Here is a 21,272-nt window from a genome sequence, read left to right on the forward strand (position 1 = left end):
TCTCGGTGTAATTAGTGGGAACATTAATGGAATAACATTCGACTTTGGATATAATTCAAGTCTATAGAACATGACCAGACCACCGGCTCGAGAGTTCAAGGTAAAATAGTCATGGAACCAAAGCCAAAGGCAACGGAGTCTCAAGCCCTTATCAAGAAAGGCGGCAAAGTATCCCAGACAAACAAGGGCGGTTCTTCCCAGACGAAACAAAAAGGCATTATCAGGTAATGGTCAGTGCTGACCTCAGGCAAAGATGATCCAAAAAGGTCCAACTTTGTATACATTGCAACAACAGTTAGGCTGGACATACACCTTAGATAGCTGCCGGACCATCTTAAGTGGTGCAACTAGAGTCTTATGGGACCAATGACGAAATTTAGATCTACCTTCCACCACAAGCATGTTTGATCAGATGCAAGGCAACAGTTAGTGTTGCTAGAATTTATAAAGACACGTCTTTAGTCATACAGATAAAATATGTAAATGTGACAGAAAACATAGCAAAACATGGCCTCAAACCCTGATAATGCCCCCAATTGTGGCTCCATACCCTAATAATGAACCCTATTGTGGCTCCATACCCTAATAATGTCCTCCATTGTGTCCTCATACATATAATGTCCCACATTGTCACTCCAAACCCTAATAATGTCTCCCACTGTAGCCTCGTACAATAATAATGTCCTCTTTTGTGGCCCCATACCCTTATAATATTCCTCATTGTGGTCCCATACCCTGCTAATGCCGCCTATTGCAACCCTATACGCTGATAATAACCCTCATTGTGGCCCTATACCTACCCTAATATTGTCCTCCATTGTAGCCCTATACCTTAATGTCCCCCATTGTTTTCCAATACCCTAATAATGTCCTGCATTGTGGCCCCATGCCCTAATAATGTCCAGCATTTTGGCCCCCTTGCCTTAATAATGCCCCCAATTGTGGCTCCATAGCTTAATAATGCCTCCAATGGTGTCCTGATATCCTAATAATGTCCCCCATTTAGGACCCATGACCTGTATCACTCCACCCTAATGTTCTCCATTATAGCCCTATAGATTAACGTCCCCCATTGTGGCCCCATTCCTTAATAATGTACCTCACTGTGGCTCCTTAGCCTAATGATGCCCACAATTGTGGTCCCATACCCTAATAATGTCCCCTATTGTGGCCCCATACCCCAATAATGTCCCGTATTGTGGTCCCATGTCCTAATAATGTCCCTCATTGTGGCTCCATATCCTAATAATGTCCCCTATTGTGGCCCCATACGCTAATAATGTCCCTCATTGTGGCTCCCATACATTTTTTTACAATGTTATAATGAATATATATTGAAGGATTAAGAACTGAATTGGACAAATGGGCAGAATAATGGAGGCTTTGGGTGTGACAACTGCCAGCTGCTTAACTTTTGGGCAACAGGTTACCTAATTATTATGGCCAGTTTTTACATAAGACCAAAATGTAACCCTGGTCAGAAAAGTACTCTTGGGCTTTATAGAAATCCATCAGCACCGATGGGTTTGGTTATACTTAGCACTACTGGCCCAATTTGAGACATTTTTCTTATATTGCTTTCGTTATGTGAAGATCTTACCTAGAGATGAGTGAATCCACAGATAAAATTTGTTTCAAATTTTCCCCAGATTTTGGATCCTGGCAAATCTAAAATTTTGGACATTTGATTCACATATATCCAGCAAAATGTCAACCAGTCGGCGAGCCATTTGCTGTCTTATTTGATGGTTTGTAAAGGGGTTAAGAAGATAAAACACATCACCCGTCCATACACCACCTCTGCCATTCCTGTGTCCTCCATGCTGGTCTCAGATACTTCCAGTGTTTCCTTCCAACACTGAAGCCTCACATGGTCAAGTGGGAAGGGGTCACGCACGTCATTGACATCAGTGACGTGGCCAATCTCTGGCATCAATGTCTTTTCGAAATGTTCAATTGGACCAAATCTAATCAGCCAGTCAAACTGAGTGAATCGTCCTGAAATTAATTTCGAAACTATCATTTATACCTGCTTAATTGCAATAGTATAGCTGGAAACAATCACTCATGATATTCTTCACGCAGGTGGCATGGAGCTGTCTCAACCAACCTACTCAACCAAAAAGTCCTTGTCCCAAATGAAGAACTATCCAGTGACAGCGATTCGGGATCCTCGATGACCCGTGACTACAAAAAAAGAAGTCTGGGGCAAAAGATGAAGACTTTTATGGGAAAAGTTCTAACCACCAGAATAAAGGAAGTCAAGCCTGTGAGCTTTCTGCCTGCTGCATCTTCTAGGAATGAGTCACTGGTGATGTCCTACAAACAGCATCACGTTCCTAAAATGATTCAACACCTTGCACTCCCACGGGAAAGAGTCAAGGGGTCAGGAAGGAGGATCTCACGAGCTGGTAAGAAGGTCAATCATTTTGTACAAATCTCATTTAGGTTGTGTCGGATACATCTGTCTAGCAGGGACATACGTGTAAACTATGTGCCCAGAACGTGTTGTCCGTCACATTGCTGGTCATTTCCAGGAAAACTCATAGAATCCTGGAAACGCCGATGGAATCTCACACCCAATCAGATTCCAGATCTTGTTTTTAGGTGCCCTTAAAACCAGCAACCAACTTAATTTTTCCTTCGCACCATCTTTGATAAATCTTCACCTTGTATGGTCCAGCTTTGGCCCAGTTATGAGGGAGCAATTTTTTTTTTTTACGTTTTAGATTTCTCCTTCCCTTTTTCCAAGAGCTGATACTTTATTTTTTTTCCTGTCAATATATCAGTATGGAGGTTTTTTAAAAAAAAAACTAAAAAATTTCCAGGGCGAGATATAGCTTTGAATGACTGAAAAACTAGTAAATGGTGGAAAAAAAATGCAATTCTGCCATTTGTTTTTATGACGTTCATGACCTGGAAAACATGATTCTCCAAGTCAGTACGATTATGACGACACCAAACAAACATAAGGTTTTTTTTTAGAGTTTAGTAGGTAAAAAAAATCAGAACAGAAAAAGAAAAAATTGGTTTGTTTCGTCATCTTACTGACACCTGTAATTTTTGTTTTCATTGATGGAGCTATATCATGGCTTGTTTTTTGGGCATTAAATTGTCGTTTATATTCACTCATATTGTGGGGTACATACAACCCCTGGCAAAAATTATGGAATCACCGGGCTCAGAGAATGTTCATTCAGTTGTTTAATGTTGTTGAAAAAAAGCAGATCACAGACATGGAACAAAACTAAAGTAATTTCAAATGGCAACTTTATGGCTTTAAGAAACACTAAAAGAAATCAAGATTAAAAATGTGGTACTTAGTAAGGGTAATTTTTTTTAGACCAAGCAGAGGGAAAAAATTATGGAATCACTCAATTCTGAGGAAAATATGATGGAATCATGAAAAACAAACACACAAAAGAACATACCAATACATCACTAGTATTTTGTTGCACCACCTCTGGCTTTTATAACAGCTTGCAGTCTCTGAGGCATGGACTTAATGAGTAACAAACAGTACTCTTCATCAATCTGGCTCCAACTTTCTCTGATTGCTGTTGCCAGATCAGCTTTGCAGGTTGGAGCCTTGTCATGGACCATTTTCTTCAACTTCCACCAAAGATTTTCAATTGGATTGAGATCCGGACTATTTGCAGGCCTTGACATTGACCTTATGTGTCTTCTTTCAAGGAATGTTTTCACAGTTTTTGATCTATGGCAGGATGCATTATCATCTTGAAAAATGATGTCATCATCCCCAAACATCCTTTCAATTGATTGGATAAGAAAACTGTCAAAAATATCAATGTAAACTTGGGCATTTATAGAAGATGTAATGACAGCCATCTCCCCAGTGCCTTTACCAGACATGCAGCCCCATATCATCAATGACTGTGGAAATTTGCATGCTCTCTTCATGCAGTCCTCTTTATAAATCTCATTGGAACGGCACCAAACAAAAGTTCCAGCATCATTACCTTGCCCAATGTAGATTCGTGATTCATCACTGAATATGACTTTCATCCAGTCATCCACAGTCCACGATTGCTTTTCGTTAGCCCATTGTAACCTTGTTTTTTCTGTTTAGGTGTTAATGATGGCTTATGTTTAGCTTTTCTGCATGTAAATCCCATTTCCTTTAGGCGGTTTCTTACAGTTCGGTCACAGACATTGACTCCAGTTTCCTTCCATTCGTTCCTCATTTGTTTTGTTGTGCATTTCCTGTTTTGGAGACATTTTGCTTTAAGTTTCCGGTCTTGACGCTTAGATGTCTTCCTTGGTCTACCAGTATGTTTGCCTTTAACAACCTTCCCATATTGTTTGTATTTGGTCCAGATTTTAGACACAGCTGACTGTGAACAACCAACATCTTTTGCAACATTGCGTGATGATTTACCTTCTTTTAAGAGTTTGATAATCCTTTCCTTTGTTTCAATTGACATCTCTCGTGTTGGAGCAATGATTCATGTCAGTCCACTTGGTGCAACAGCTCTCCAAGGTGTGATCACTCCTTTTTAGATGCAGACTAACGAGCAGATCTAATTTGATGCAGGTGTTAGTTTTGGAAATGAAAATTTACAGGGTGATTCCATAAATTTTTCCTCAGAATTGAGTGATTCCATAATTTTTTCCCTCTGCTTGGTCTGAAAAAAATTACCCTTACCGAGTACCACATTTTTTTTCGTGATTTCTTTTAGTGTTTCTTAAAGCCCTAAAGTTGCCATTTGAAATGACTTTAGTTTTGTGCCATGTATGTGATCTGCTTTTTTTCAACAACATTAACAACTGAATGAACATCCTCCGAGCCCAGTGATTGCATAATTTTTGTTAGGGGTTGTACAATGTTTTCATTGCATTTTTTATGGAGATGCGGTGATCGAAAAATAATAATTTTGATTTTTCTATTTTTGTTCTCCGATTACTGATCGATCAAACTTTTATGGACGACGAAATACCAAGTATAGTTATTTTTTATTTATTTTTAAACTTTATTTTTTTAGCTATTTATGGCAATACTGCAGTATTGCAGCGCATAATGAAAATTACATTCTCCAATGAAGCCCAGCCAATAACAAGAATCTATGACGGTACTGTGGATTTTGCAAAGACATTGGGCAACATACAGTCATGGCCGAAAGGCTAATTGGACATAATTTCACACAAAATCCCAATAATTGGTCAGACAAAAAATTGTTGGCACCCTCAACTTAATATTTGCTTGCACACACTTTGGAATAAATACCTGCAATCAATCGCTTCCTATAACCATCAGCAAGAGCAAGCTTCTTACACCTCTCAGATGGACTTTTGGACCACTCTTCTTTTGTAAACTGCTCCAGGTCTCTCATATTTGAAGGCGTCTTCTCCCAACAGCAATTTTAAGATCTCTCCACAGGAGTTCAATGGGATTTAGATCCAATCTCATTGACATCCACTCCGGAACTCCCCAGCGCTTTGTTTCCATTTATTTCTGGGGGCTTCTTGAAGTATGTTTGGGGTCATTATCCTGCTGTAAGACCCAGGACCTAGGAAACAAACCCAGCTTTCTGACACTGGGCACTACATTGTGACCCAAAATCCTTAGGTAATCTTCAAATTTCATGATGCCTTGCACACAGTCAAAGCACCCAGTGCCAGAGGCAGCAAAACAACCCCAAAACATCTGTGACCCTCCACCATATTTGACTGTAGGTACTGTGTTCTTTTCTTTGTAGGCCTCATTCCATTTTCGGTAAAGAGTAGAATGATGTGCTTTACCAAAAAGCTCTATCTTGATCTCATCTGTTTACAAGACGCATTCTCAGAAGGATTTTGTCTCTGTGTCAGTAGTGGGGTCCTCCGGGGTCTCCTGCCATAGTGTTTAATTTCATTAAAATGTGGACAGTTCACGCTGACACTGATGCACCCCAAGCCTGCAGGACAGCTTGAATTTCTTTTGAACTTGATTGGGTCTGCTTATCCACTATCCAGACTATCCTGCATTGCAACCTTTCATCAATTTTTCTCTGCCGTCCATGTCCAGGGAGATTAGCTACAGTGCTATGGGTTGTAAATTTCTTAATTATGTTGCGCACCGTGAACAAAGGAACATCAAGATCTCTGGAGATGGACTTGTAACCTTGACATTGTTGATATTTTTCAACAATTTTGATTCTCAAGACCTCAGACAGTTCTCTTCTCCTTTTTCTGTTCTCTATGTGGCACACACAGACACACAATGCAAAGACTGAGACATCTTCTCCCCTTTTTATCTGGTTTCAGGTGTAATGTTCATATTGCCCACACCTGTTACTTGCCTCAGGTGAGTTTGAATGAGCATCACATGCTTGAAACAAAGTTGTTTACTTACATTTTTGGAAAGGTGCCAACAATTTTGTCCGGCCAATTTTTGGGGTTTTGTATGAAATTATGTCCAATTTGCCTTCTTTTCTCTGTTTTTCTGGGGGTTTTTTGTGTTGTTCCAATACACACAAAGGAAATAAACATGTGTATAACAAAACATGTGTAATTGCAATAATTTTCTGGGAGAAATACTTCATTTTCTGGAACAATTTCAATGGTGACTACACTTTTGGCCATGACTGTATAGAGCATTTAGACATGGGAAGTTATACCTATAAACACTCCTAATTGTGAGGCTCCAGAATAAAAGTCCACTGTGCAATGCACACAAAGAGCGCAGTGAGACGGCTGTATAATATGGATGACGATCGCATCGCAGTAGACAGACTGGTCGGTGGCTCTCCTGACCCGAGAATGACAGCTGAATGGAAATACATGCTGTCACACTCAGGTCAGGAGAGCCGCCGGCCAGTCCGGGCATTGCAGTCCGATCTTGATCCGATTTTTACTGCCGTCCGTCTGCCCTAAGGGATGGTGAGTGCCGCTTTTTTCTCTTTTCTCTATTTGGATATGGAACACATAAAAAAGACCCAAATAAAAAGAATAAGTCTAAGCTCCCACAATGAGATTTTGGTGAGTTTTTCACGCTGCGTATTTTAGAAAAAATGCAAGTCATCTATTTTACTTAATGGATGCAGAAAATCAGCAACATCAAAAACTCATCGTGGGAACGTAGTCTAAGGCGCAAATGAAAAACAGGCGAAAAACATCAAAATTAGACAAAAATAAGAAGCTCTAATGCAATAATAGTGTTCTCTTTAATGATGGAGCTGAGAGTTCATCCAGAGAGGAGACATTATCTAACAGACCCAGATCTACTTGTTATTCTTCTTTGAAAGCAATTCTCCAACTGGATATTCATGTTGTAGAGGCAGAGACGGAGCGGATCACCGCGGACAAACTCATAGTGCGCTCCAAGAAAACCACCAGGCGAGTGTCTGTCACCTCGGTGCCGGCAGGTCTACAGAAGGTACAACTCTGATTTCATTCTTGTCAGCTGTCCATCCCCGGGATATAATCAGGAGAAGTCATCCATGTTCTCCTACACAAGCTGCTGACGATAGGAAAAGACAAGGCTAATTCATGGTGGAAATCATTTCCTGCAGTGAACGTTTCCCCGTGTTCCTACTGAGATTGATTGTAAAGCTAGTCCCATTATGGAAATGTACAAAAAAAATAATGCAGTATTGTACAATTAAATCAAAAAAAGAGCCCCAAAATAAGAGAGCCCAAATGACCAGATTTTTTTTACAAAACAATATTACTTTATTTGAACATTTATTACATAATTAAAACATTATAGTGCTACACAGGGAGGACACTGCTAACTCCAATATTCTTTTAATCACAGTCGGACATGATTATGGTACATACACAATGTAGAGGGTACATAATTAGGGTACATGTAAAATACATTTTTTAGAAATAATTATCTCAGACCACTGTTTCTCAATCCTATTTAGATTAAAGTGACAAGTGCATAGTGCAAAAAGGGATTTTTGGTCAATTCCTTGTTGGATCCATAAAATATCCGTCCAACATTAGCGCATAAGGAATATTTATATATTTATGTGGCCGATATAAGCCTAACTAGAAAACAGAGTGGCCCTAAAGTGGTGAGTCCCCTCTGGGTACCTATCCCTATGCAACCCATATATATATATAAAGCCTTCTAATAGGTAATTGTCCGTACTTACATATAGGGGTGTAGGAGTAATGCCCGTGTCCTCGCGCCCCTACGCGCGTTTCGCCCTCGTGTTTTAGGGTGAGTAGACATTGCCTTATATCAGGCACATTGTCCAATAATGTTATCCGGTCTCATATCCGGCCCGGTGTGCGGGATAGCTTCAGGAATGTGATGGCAGTGCAAGTTCCTGTCGGAGTTCAACATGACATTTTGGAAATCCTTATGAGTATGATGTTGAGTATTGTACAATTGTAAGATCAGTTTTTTTGTTTTTGTTTTCAGGAGGATTTTTTTCCCCAGGAAAGTCTGCCTATGAAACCTACATTGTTTTTAAGTGCTTTTTTTTTTGCAGTATATTCTCACCAAGTTTTGGAGCAGAAAATGAGCGGAAAGTCTCCAAATCTTCCTCAAAAACTTAGAGTTGCCACTTTCAAAAACTCATGAAAAATAACTGAGGGGTCGATTCATTAAGACTGGCATAGCGCCAATCTTGCTGGAGATCAAGGCACCAAACTCATTAAAAGGCTCATGCCACTTAATGAATTTGGTGCATCTCCTGAGTGCCCTCCGTGCGGACTGTAGTAGCATGTCTCCCATATAAAATGCCAACATTTTTAGGGGTGAACGGACCCATGGAAGTTCGGGTTCTGGTACCCAATCCGAACATTAGTCCAAAGTTTGGTTCGGGTACCAGAACTGTACCCGAACTGAAACCAGAACCCGAACCCCATGGAAAACAATGGAGACGCGAACTTTGGAACTGGAAAATTCTCTCTATCTCTTCCCCCGGAACTCCGAACATTAACATGGATTTCCGGGAGAAGTCCATGTTCAGAGTTTTGCACTGGACACTGAATGTCTGGTACGAACCCTGAACTTTTTAGTTTGGCTTCGCTCATCTCTACTTTGAATTGGACAGAGTCGATTTAAAGTGACATGAAAACGCCAAAAGTAGCAAACTTTTTGCGCAAAAATTTTTCAACTTTTCAAAAATTTTATGCCACATTTCTGGAGTAAAAACTTTGATAAATCGGCCCCTCAGTGTTCACATACCCTTAGGACATGTCCAAATAAAGTTTGAGGAGAATCTTGAGGCAGATCTGCTCAAAAATCCACATCATCAACCACTTCAAATACCCTTTGAACTCTGTTCCTGTGCGATGGAAAATGCACCTTGCTGTTCGAACAGCAAGTATTTTGAGAGTTTTTTTCCAACAAGGTTTCAATAAAACGCAAACAAAAGAAAAAAATCTGTATTAATTGAAGCACATTCCTCTTGAAATACTCGCCAGATTTTCTATCTCCAAAAAGAAAAACCTCCATATGGCTATGTGCACACAGAGTCTTTCCGCTAAGTTTTTGGAGCAGAGACTCAATGTTTTTGAAGAGTTTCCGCTCAGTTTCCACTCAGTGGCTATGTCTCCAGGGTTTCCTGAAAACACTTAAAAAAAAAATCAATATATGCATTTCTATGAAAAAATGACTTGGTCAGCATATGTTCAGGTTTTTGTCACTTCGTAACCATTTAAGCATTTGGAAGCCCTGGAGAGGTTAAAAGCAGTAACATGTCCATTCTTCGGGTGGCTTCTGCTGGGCAGAAGTCGGCTCTCTTAGCAGAAAATATAGTAAAAATCCACCAGTCCGATGGGACAATGATGGCAAAACCACCGACGGAGCCGTTTCAGGACAAAGCCGCTGGCTTTATGAGTCTAAAAGACATTGCGTACACATAGCCAATTTCTGCTCCAAAAACTTCTCGAAAAAGTCCATGTGCACATAGACTATGAGTGTACAATTATTATGCAGTTTTAGCTGTTTTTTCTGCATTTTTTATTCAGGGTTTAAATCTGTAGTTTTTTTAGGCAGAAGCACCTCGAGGTCTGATGTAGGCTTTGTGCACATGGAGGTTTTCTTTAGTAGCTTTTGTAGCAGAAACTGGGCTGAATCTCTCCAAATCCTCCTCAAAAAACTCAAAACGCCTCAAAGACTTGGGAGGTTGTGCTCAGTTTCTGCACCGAATTCTCTGCAAAAAAAATGTGCACATACCCAGATTGCTTTTTTTCCCCACACTAAAACAAATGTGGACAAAATCAGCACCATGTGCACTGCAAGCATATAGATAGGAAGTATTTTTTCATGTGTGTTTTGGAGCAGAATCTGTTCCAAAATCCATGGCAAAAAGCTCCCTATAAACAAACTGTTACAAGGGGGAAAAAAATGTATAAAAAACCCTCCAAATGTAAACCCAGCCAGAATGAGAGCAATAGCATGTAAAGGGGATGTAGCGCCGCCTGTAGACTGCAGATGGTACTGCTTGGCATCACAACCATTTTTGGCATATTCATGTACATAGGAGGACTTTACCTGCCTGATTGCATTGTGCACATACATGTTTTAGATATATAAATCTATTACTTTTTTTTCTAGGGGTCATATAAACCCAAAAAAAGGCAATTTGCTCTGGTTAAAAGGAAGAAGAAAACACTAGACAAGGTGAAGTATCAGTCCGAGCACACAGTCGGCAGTCTGCAGACGCAGGTACTTACCCAAGCGCAATACATGGCAGTGCATAACTGTTACGTCCGTGTCTGAACCATCTACTATGACTTCTACTACCAGGTAGTACCGAGCTTGGACTGCCGATGGCGCTGGGGGATAGAGTTGAGGACCTGTTTTATATTAACCTGGCTGAGACTTGTAGTTTTACTACAGGATGGTGATTATTGTTTGTAAGACTTAGGTGGGACCACTCCCTATTTAAACTCCCAACAGCTACTTCTTGCCGCCAGTTATAGTTTCTTATTACCCATATCTGTTTCTTTTAGTCCTAATATCCTGAATTTTCTGGTTTTTAGTGCCTGGCCGCAACTTGTATATTGACTACCAGACTGGTTTTCAATTTTGTCCTTGACTTTTACCTCCTCGTACCCGGCTGTACAACCATTCAATTTGCCAGCTCGCTCCACCGGCCAGCAAATACTCCATGGACCTAACCCAGGGTTCCCTGCGTAAGCCCAGATCCCTGTATAGGGGTTTTAATGGTGAAGACCAGGGTTGTCTTGGGACCTCCTAAACAGAGTGACCTGCGCAATGTCTGTCCGTGGAGTCCTTGTTAAGAGCCGCCTGCCGACCGTGAACAGAGCTGTACAACCATTCACTTTGCCAGCTCGCTCCACTGGCCAGCAAATACTCCATGGACCTAACCCAGGGTTCCCTGCGTAAGTCTAGATCCCTGTATAGGGGGTTTTATGGTGAAGACCAGGGTTCCCTTGGGACCTCCTAAACAGAGTGACCTGTGCAATGTCTGTCCGTGGAGTCCTGGTTAAGATCCGCCTGCCGACCATGAACAGAGCTTCGCTTCAATGACAGAAGAATATATAACAAGCTGCACAATTATCCTGGAAATCTGGCGCCTCCTTTAGAGAGTGATGCACATGCTGTATATCCCAAATATACAATTATGGAACAAGTAATCATAGTCTGGGAGGTCAGCTGAGTTTTTGATGATGTTTGGCTATGATTTCCAACTAAGACCCCATAAAATGACAATATAAAAGAGTGACGCTGGGTGGGACGGCAGCATTATGGAACAAGTAATCATAGTCTGGGAGGTCAGCTGAGTTTTTGATGATGTTTGGCTATGATTTCCAACTAAGACCCCATAAAATGACAATATAAAAGAGTGACGCTGGGTGGGACGGCAGCCACTGAATTCATTGGATGATTTATCCTGATTCTTTTTGTAACACTGCTATATAATCATAACTTCTGTGGTCAGTACAGATCCCCCACCGATCAGCAACTTATCACCTATTCTATAGATAGGCGATACTCTCTAAAAATGGAATTAACCTTTAAATTGTAATAGAGGACAATTACAGTGCAAAGATGCATTCACAGAATTCTATAGGATGCAAAGATGAAATCCTAGCACCCCCTGCTGGTGATTTACCTTCCATGTACTGTAGACCAAGAAATCTGCAAATCACTTTATATATAAATTATGTTACCTTTACAACTGAAAATTACTCATTGTGCAGACGACTAAGGGCCCGATTCATCGTTCTTTTAGCCCTTTTCTTTTGGAGGAAAAGTTTGGATTTTAGGCATTTTTCTCTTTGCGCAAAATTCATTTTTAAAGCTTTTGTACAAGTTTTACGCCTGTTTTTTTTTTCAATCCTCATAATTTTTTAGGTTAGCGAGAATGTAGTTTTCATTATCCAGATGTTTTCGGCTAATTATTTGCGATTTTTCGAAATGTCATAAAACTTTTGCGCAATGGTACTCCTGTAACCTAGTTGTGAAGAACCGGGGTCTTCCATGGGCGTAACGCTACTCAGACAACATAGGGTGAGGGTAAAACAGCGTGGCAATACTTTATTGAATCACCAAACAGACAATAAACACACAGAATAGTCCCAGCAAATACCCAAGATGGTACAACATTACAGTCTCACCCTTCGCTGGCCGCCTGGGACAGAACAGCTGCGACTTTGGGACTTCCAGGGCCAACTACCTCAACCAGTGGTCCCCCACTTCTGCCGGGCCCCCACAGAGAAGAGGTAGTGGCAAGATTAGGAAGCTAGCAGTCCATGGAGGTACAAGGCCAGAAGACCCGAGGGTCCCACCCTGGCCTCTCCGAGAGTTTCCATGGGGCCAGATGATAGGCTGGTCCCAATCTGGCTTCTTTGCAACGTCTCCATGGGTTCCAGGCGACCGGAGGGTCCCACCTGGCAACCCCAAACAACATATCCATGGGGTCAGGTGACTTCATCGTCCCAACCTGGTCTCCCAAAACAACATATTCATGGGTCCAGGTGACTTCATCATCCCAACCTGGTCTCCCCAAATGTATCCATGGGCTCTCTGATGGTCAATAGAGCAGATGCGTATCTTTCCAGCCAGGGCCGTATACCCTTAGGCTGGACTCATGTAGAATCCAAATCTGTGTCTCTTTGGTTAAAGCCATGATTCCAGGCTGATGGTCTGAGAGAGTCTGATCTTTTTGAATCTCCTTGTCAAGTCTCTCTTTCAATTCTCGGTTTCAAATCTGACTTCTACAGAAGCATATGTCCTTTCAAGTACACATCCATAGGTCAATAGTTAGGGATGATATTATTCCACAGAGCTCAGATCTCATTGTTTGTGCATTTAATCAATTTACATAGTTGGTATAACAGGGGGCTCTTTAAATCCACATCTAAACTGACTTTTAGTACAATATACAATATGTTTTACAACCAAGAGAAGACAATAGTCAGGGTTATACAAATACTGGTCTGTTCTTGACCAGCCATAGAAATACACATATACATTTACAAGTCAATATAAAGATATTAGTGTATTTCTCTTGGATTAACACATCTAAATGTCTGGCTGAGTAAGATTAGAAGCTGTATCGTCACACTAGTGGATAACAAAGCTTGCTTATTCTTTCTTTGCGCAGTTACAGACTAATACTGGACATTTTAGTCTAAAAAGGCACAAAAATGGAAACGAGGGGAACAAAAAGAAACGCTAAATTTGGTCCAAATTCATTAAACACTGCATGCTATTTCTGATGAATTTGGCACAAAGTCCACCAGCGAAAAACAAAACAAAGACGAGACAGAAAAAGGAAGTAATAAAAATGCAGTTGATGAATTGGCACTGAACTGTGTCCCTTCTTTGTACCTTGCTGTCCACTGCCTGTTGTCATGTGTAATCCAGCGTAATCTAGCAACAGAGACATCGAGATGGACTACAGTAAGTGGGGGCAGGGCTTTGTCTCTACAGTAAGTGGGGGCGGGCCTTTGTGTCTACAGTAAGTGTGGGCAGGGCTTTGTTTCTACAGTAAGTGGGGGCGGGCCTTTGTTTCTACAGTAAGTGGGGACGGGCCTTTGTGTCTACAGTAAGTGGGGGCGGGCCTTTGTGTCTACAGTAAGTGGGGGCAGGGCTTTGTCTCTACAGTAAGTGGGGACGGGCCTTTGTGTCTACAGTAAGTGGGGGGCGGGCCTTTGTGTCTACAGTAAGTGGGGGCAGGGCTTTGTCTCTACAGTAAGTGGGGGCAGGGCTTTGTCTCTACAGTAAGTGGGGGCGGGCCTTTGTGTCTACAGTAAGTGGGGGCGGGCCTTTGTTTCTACAGTAAGTGGGGACGGGCTTTTGTGTCTACAGTAAGTGTGGGCAGGGCTTTGTCTCTACAGTAAGTGGGGGCGGGCCTTTGTTTCTACAGTAAGTGGGGACGGGCCTTTGTGTCTACAGTAAGTGGGGACGGGCCTTTGTTTCTACAGTAAGTGGGGACGGGCTTTTGTGTCTACAGTAAGTGTGGGCAGGGCTTTGTCTCTACAGTAAGTGGGGGCGGGCCTTTGTTTCTACAGTAAGTGGGGGCGGGCCTTTGTTTCTACAGTAAGTGGGGACGGGCCTTTGTGTCTACAGTAAGTGGGGACGGGCCTTTGTGTCTACAGTAAGTGGGGGCAGGGCTTTGTCTCTACAGTAAGTGGGGGCAGGGCTTTGTCTCTACAGTAAGTGGGGGCGGGCCTTTGTGTCTACAGTAAGTGGGGGCGGGCCTTTGTTTCTACAGTAAGTGGGGACGGGCTTTTGTGTCTACAGTAAGTGTGGGCAGGGCTTTGTCTCTACAGTAAGTGGGGGCGGGCCTTTGTTTCTACAGTAAGTGGGGACGGGCCTTTGTGTCTACAGTAAGTGGGGACGGGCCTTTGTTTCTACAGTAAGTGGGGACGGGCTTTTGTGTCTACAGTAAGTGTGGGCAGGGCTTTGTCTCTACAGTAAGTGGGGGCGGGCCTTTGTTTCTACAGTAAGTGGGGGCGGGCCTTTGTTTCTACAGTAAGTGGGGACGGGCCTTTGTGTCTACAGTAAGTGGGGACGGGCCTTTGTGTCTACAGTAAGTGGGGGCGGATCTTTGTCCCTACAGTAAGTGGGGGGCGGGCCTTTGTGTCTACAGTAAGTAGGGGCGGGGCTTTGTCTCTACAGTAAGTGGGGGCGGGGCTTTGTGGCTAAAGGAAGTGGGGGTGGGGCTTTGTCTATATATGGTAAGTAGGGGCGGACTTTGTTTCTCTACAGTAAGTTGGGATGGGGTTTTGTCTCTATACGGTAAGTAGGGACGGGGTTGTCTCTACAGTAAGCAGGGGTGGTGCTTTGTCTCTATGTGGTAAGTGGGGACGGGGCTTTGTTTCTCTACAGTAAGTGGGGGTGGGGCTTTCTCTATATGGTAAGTGGGGGCGGGGTTGTCTCTCTACAGTAAGCAGGGGTGGGGCTTTGTCTCTAAGTAAGTGGGGCTGGCCTTTGTATCTACATGAAGTGGAGGCGGTGCTTTAAGCTACAGGAAGTGGGCAGGGCTTTGTCTCTATACAGGGAGTGGAGGCTTTTTTATTTTCTCTAAACAGGAAGTGGAGGCAGGGCTTTGTCTCTATTCTGGGAGTGGGGCGGGCCTTTGTCTCTACAGGAAGTAAGACTTTGTTTAGCTACAGGAAGTGGGGACAGGGCTTTGTCTCTCCACATGAAGTGGAGGCGTGCTTTGTTTCTCTATGGAAAGTGGAGGCGTGCTTTGTTTCTCTACGGGAAGTAGAGGCGTGCTTTGTTTCTCTACGGGAAGTGGAGACGTGCTTTGTTTCTCTACGGGAAGTGGAGGCGTGCTTTGTTTCTCTGTGGGAACTGGAGGCGTGCTTTGTTTCTCTACGAGAAGTGGAGGCGTGCTTTGTTCCTCTATGGGAAGTGGAGGCGTGCTTTGTTTCTCTACGGGAAGTGGAGGCGTGCTTTGTTCCTCTATGGGAAGTGGAGGCGTGCTTTGTTCCTCTATGGGAAGTGGAGGCGTGCTTTGTTTCTCTATGGGAAGTGGAGGCGTGCTTTGTTCCTCTATGGGAAGTGGAGGCGTGCTTTGTTCCTCTATGGGAAGTGGAGGCGTGCTTTGTTTCTCTACGGGAAGTGGAGGCGTGCTTTGTTTCTCTAAGGGAAGTGGGGGCGGGTCCTTGCCTCACTGCTCTAGCATCTGTTTAAAGCCATAACAGAGTCCGACTTTCAGTTCAGGTTAGGCAAAGTATTAAACAATGGCAGGCTTAGTAGTTGCTGGCAAGTTAAGATAAAGAAGTCCCTGCACTGATGGTGCTGGCAGAATTCTGATGAAGTGGAACCACCCAATAAGAAAAAATAAATGGCAAGTCTCAGAGCATGAGAATGGGGACAATCTCAGGATATAGTAGACGTCTTTTTTTTTTTGCAACAAATGCAGTTTTATTTTGTTGTGAGGGATAAGGACACCAAGAACAGGCTTTTCTATGGGTTTTGTGTTAAAGAAGAGGTACCCTCTAAGTGTGGATCACTAAAAGAAAATACAATGTATATATAAAGTTCAACTATTTATGCACACTGTTTATATAAAATGGTTTGTATCGATGCAACCTTTGAATTGTCATGACCATCGCAGCATCTGACCCTTGATTTCCAATTCCAGGTCGATGATCTGATCGAAACAATTGCAGACAAATCCAGCAAACTGCTGGCGCAGAGACACGAGGAGCTGCGGGAGTGCGAATCTCTGGGGGATGAAATACTTCAATGTTCTAAGCAGTTTCAGAGAATCTCCAAGAAGAACACGAGAAAGTACAAATTCAAGAACGTTTGTTTCCCTTGGATCTGCTGCTGTTACTAGAGGCTCATTATCTTCTACGTCACATGGAAAGTTTCATCCGCTTCTCCCGGCAGTGGTGATAACGTGGCTCTTGATCACGATCCTTTTGGCTCAATTACAGAATCAAATAAAGTGGAGCGAAAAACTAAACTAATAATCTCCCGCTGCGGCTCATTATTTACACTATTTCCACTCCTCTACAAGTGAACTACGACCAATAAGTGGAAGGGAACGTGATTCCAGGGCAAATAAACGGCTCCAGTGTATGAAATAACAGCTATAGTTTTGTCTAAATCATCAGCATGTATAGGCGCTTGTCTTCCGCTAAAAATAACACCTTTTTTGTAGAGATCCAATTTGCCAGTCATGAGAAATCTACAGTAGAAGCAACATGCAAATCAGGCAGGAAGTGCACTGGGATGTGTCAGTGCACACTATCTGCACGGACACGCCCCCTCCCCTGTGCACTTTCAGCCTGATTTGCATATTACTTCTACTGTAGATTTCTCATGACTGGCAAATCGGATCTCTACAAAAAAAGTATCATTGTTATCGGGAGATGAAAGCCTATCTAGCAGTGATGAGCGAGCGTGCTTGTTTATCCCTTTCGCCGAGCACGCTCGGGTGCTCTCCGAGTATCTTCTGCGTGCTCGTATATTAGAGTCCCTGCGTCTGCACGATTTATGACTGTTAGGGAATCCTCACGTTTTAAGGCTGACTAACAAACAGGCAATCTCGGCATGTGTTGAGGCTGACTAACAGCCATAACTCATGCAGATGCAGGGACTCAAACTTAATATACGAGCACGCCGAAGATACTCGGAAAGCACCCGAACGTGCTCGGCGAAAGGATTAAATGAGCACACTCATGCAACACTACTCTCTAGTCATACAGTTACTTCCCATATATAAATATGTGTCAACAGCTCCCCTCTAAGGTCCCATCTATATAGAAAGTTATGACTAGAGAAGAGGATTTTTTTATTTTTAGGAATGAAGCCATGCTCATCTATAGGTTGCATCTGGTGTTACATCTCAGCTTCATTCACTTTCATAAAGCTAAACTGCAATATCAGAAAATACCCATGCTTGAGTGGCGCTCTTTTTGGTGAAAAAAAAGGAAACATTTTTTTCCTTATTCTTTATCTCGTAATTCCCCTTTAAAAAGATAATGTAATCCATGGCTGAAACTAAAACAGTGATTCTAGGATGATCCCAAAGATTGCAGATGAAAGACGTAGGATGAAAAAAAAAACAGGTCTAATGGTACAACTCCTGATCCCCCAGTAGAAGAAAATCTGAAGAACAGCACAATACAAAATCCATTTATAGTAGTAACTGATTGTTACGTTTCCACTCTAGATTAGGGCCTTCATCAGGTTGGTGCTCACTCTCTGTCTCTCCTCACAACTCGGATCCAACATTTCTCAAAGACTACAGCTGGATCATCCAGCTCCTCCATAATCTAGCAGCACTACTCCTTATGGACAGAATACAGAACTAAAAGGGAGTGTGATAAGGCCTAAGGTAAGTTAAATTACCATTGAAACGAGAGGATGACTACTACAATGTTTGTAATATAAGAGACACTTTTTAGCAAGAAATAGTGTGTGCATGTAGCTGAGTCTGTGCGCCAGAGAAGGGCCTGTGCGCAGGCGGCGGGGCAGTGCCTGTGCGCATGCGGCAGAGCTGTGTGTGCTGCAGAGTATACATAATGTGCGTGCAATATACCGTATTTTTCGGACTATAAGACACACAGGACCATAAGACGCACCTAGGTTTTAGAGGAGGAAAATAGAAAAAAAACATTTAAGCCAAAAATGTGGTTATGATGCCCTGTTAAGGGGGAGGGGGTCTGCTGCTGACACTGTTATAGGGTTATTGTCCCCCAATACTGTTAATATCCCCCATCCTGGTATATATGGCCTCCTCCTTCCTGTTATATGTGGCCCTCATCTACATCCTGATATGCATGGCACCCCAATCCCCTATCCTGGTATGCATGGCCCCCTTATCCCTCTTCCTGGTATGTATGCCCCCCCTCACAGCCACCCTGGTATGTATGGCACCTTCAGCCCTCTTCGTATGTATGGTACCTTCATTCCTATTCTTGGTATGTATGGCCCCCTTCATCCCTGTATGTATGCCCCCCCCCTAATGGCCTCATTCCTGTATGTATGCCCCCCTCATGCCTCATTCCTGTATGTATGTCTCCCCATGCCTCATCCCTATATGTATGGACCCCTCTCATGCCTCATCCCTGTATGCATGCCCCCCCCATGCCTCATCCCTATATGCATGGCCCCCTTATCCCTCTTCCTGGTATGTATGGCCCCCCTAACACCCATCCTGGTATGTATGGCACTTTCATCCCTCTTCTTCGTATGTATGGTACCTTCATTCCTATTCCTGGTATGTATGGCACTCTTCATCCCTGTATGTATGGCACTCTTCATCCCTGTATGTATGGCCCCCCCTCATGCCTCATCCCTGTATGTATGCCCCCCATGCCTCATCCCTGTATGTATGGCCTCCCTGATGCCTCATCCCTGTATGCATGGCCCCCCTCATGCCTCATCCCTGTATGCATGGTCCCCTTCATCCCTCTTCCTGGTATGTATGGCACCCTTCATCCTGGCATGTATGGCCCCCTTCATCCCTGTATGTATGGCCCCCCTCATGCCTCATCCCTGCATGTATGGCCCCCCTCATGCCTCATCCCTGCATGTATGGCCCCCCTCATGCCTCATCCCTGCATGTATGGCCCCCTCCTCATGCCTCATCCCTGCATGTATGGCCCCCTCCTCATGCCTCATCCCTGCATGTATGCCCCCCCTCATGCCTCATCCCTGCATGTATGGCCCCCTCATGCCTCATCCCTGTATGTATGCCCCCCCTCATGCCTCATCCCTGTATGTATGCCCCCCCTCATGCCTCATCCCTGCATGTATGCCCCCCATGCCTCATCCCTGTATGTATGGCCTCCCTGATGCCTCATCCCTGTATGCATGGCCCCCCTCATGCCTCATCCCTGTATGCATGGTCCCCTTCATCCCTCTTCCTGGTATGTATGGCCCCCTTCATCCCTGTATGTATGGCCCCCCTCATGCCTCATCCCTGCATGTATGGCCCCCTCCTCATGCCTCATCCCTGCATGTAAGGCCCCCCTCATGCCTCATCCCTGTATGTATGGCCCCCCCTCATGCCTCATCCCTGTATGCATGGTCCCCCCTCATGCCTCATCCCTGTATGTATGGCCTCCCTGATGCCTCATCCCTGTATGCATGGTCCCCTTCATCCCTCTTCCTGGTATGTATGGCACCCTTCATCCTGGCATGTATGGCACCCTTCATCCTGGCATGTATGGCCCCCTTCATCCTGGCATGTATGGCCCCCCTCATGCCTCATCCCTGCATGTATGGCCCCCCTCATGCCTCATCCCTGCATGTATGGCCCCCTCCTCATGCCTCATCCCTGCATGTAAGGCCCCCCTCATGCCTCATCCCTGTATGTATGGCCCCCCCTCATGCCTCATCCCTGTATGCATGGTCCCCCCCTCATGCCTCATCCCTGTATGCATGGCCCCCCCCTCATCCCCCTTATCCATCTTCCTGGTATGTATGGCACCCTTCATCCTGGTATGTATGGCCCCCCCTCACACCCATCCTGGTATGTATGGCACCTTCATCCCTCTTCTTCGTATGTATGGTACCTTCATTCCTATTCCTGGTATGTATGGCCCCCTTCATCCCTGTATGTATGGCCCCCCTCATGCCTCATCCCTGTATGTATGGACCCCACTCATGCCTCATTCCTGTATGTATGCCCCTCCCCTCATCCTGTATGCATGGCCCCCCTATCCCTCTTCCTGGTATGTATGGCACCCTTCATCCTAGTATGTATGGCCCCCCTCACACCCATCCTGGTATGTATGGCACCTTCATCCCTCTTCTTCGTATGTATGTATGGTACCTTCATTCCTATTCCTGCTATGTATGGCACTCTTCATCCCTGTATGTATGGCTCCCCCTCATGCCTCATCCCTGTATGTATGCCCCCCATGCCTCATCCCTGTATGCATACCCCCCTCATGCCTCATCCCTGTATGCATACCCCCCTCATGCCTCATCCCTGTATGCATGGCCCGCTTATCCCTCTTCCTGGTATGTACGGCACCCTTCATCCTGGTATGTATGGCCCCCCTCACACCCACCCTGGTGTGTATGGCACCTTCATCCCTCTTCTTCGTATGTATGGTACCTTCAGTCCTATTCCTGGTAAGTATGGCACTCTTCATCCCTGTATGTATCGTCCCCTTCATCCCTGTATGTATGCCCCCCCCCCTCATGCCTCATCCCTGTATGTATGCCCCTCCCCACCTCATGCCTCATCCCTGTATGCATGGCCCCCTTATCCCTCTTCCTGGTATGTATGGCCCCCCTAACACCCATCCTGGTATGTATGGCACCTTCATCCCTCTTCTTCGTATGTATGGTACCTTCATTCCTATTCCTGGTATGTATGGCACTCTTCATCCCTGTATGTATGGCCCCCTTCATC

The 21,272-nt window shown here is 44.0% G+C and overlaps 1 protein-coding gene across 1 annotated transcript; it reads left to right on the forward strand.

Annotated features, from left to right (window-relative positions):
* The first annotated feature begins 111 nt into the window (after positions 1-111).
* Positions 112-16,733, forward strand: CUNH3orf49 (chromosome unknown C3orf49 homolog). The gene is made up of 5 exons (XM_073644671.1): positions 112-224; positions 2,086-2,411; positions 7,245-7,375; positions 10,520-10,630; positions 16,536-16,733. Exons 1-5 carry the CDS (start codon positions 112-114, stop codon positions 16,731-16,733), a joined length of 879 nt encoding a protein of 292 aa, XP_073500772.1.
* The last annotated feature ends 4,539 nt before the right edge of the window (positions 16,734-21,272 follow it).

This window comes from Phyllobates terribilis, unplaced genomic scaffold (assembly GCF_046119375.1).
Source record: "Phyllobates terribilis strain yellow unplaced genomic scaffold, ASM4611937v1 Scaffold_8__6_contigs__length_399053987, whole genome shotgun sequence".
In the NCBI taxonomy this organism is placed as follows: domain Eukaryota; kingdom Metazoa; phylum Chordata; class Amphibia; order Anura; family Dendrobatidae; genus Phyllobates; species Phyllobates terribilis.

Bases quoted from the DNA above. Each gene is read 5' to 3' on its own strand.
- CUNH3orf49 (XM_073644671.1), top strand. From the start codon at position 112: ATGGAACCAAAGCCAAAGGCAACGGAGTCTCAAGCCCTTATCAAGAAA. The intron at 2,412-7,244 runs GTAAGAAGGTCA...CTTCTTTGAAAG, and splicing joins AAGGAGGATCTCACGAGCTG to CAATTCTCCAACTGGATATT. The intron at 10,631-16,535 runs GTACTTACCCAA...TTCCAATTCCAG, and splicing joins TCGGCAGTCTGCAGACGCAG to GTCGATGATCTGATCGAAAC.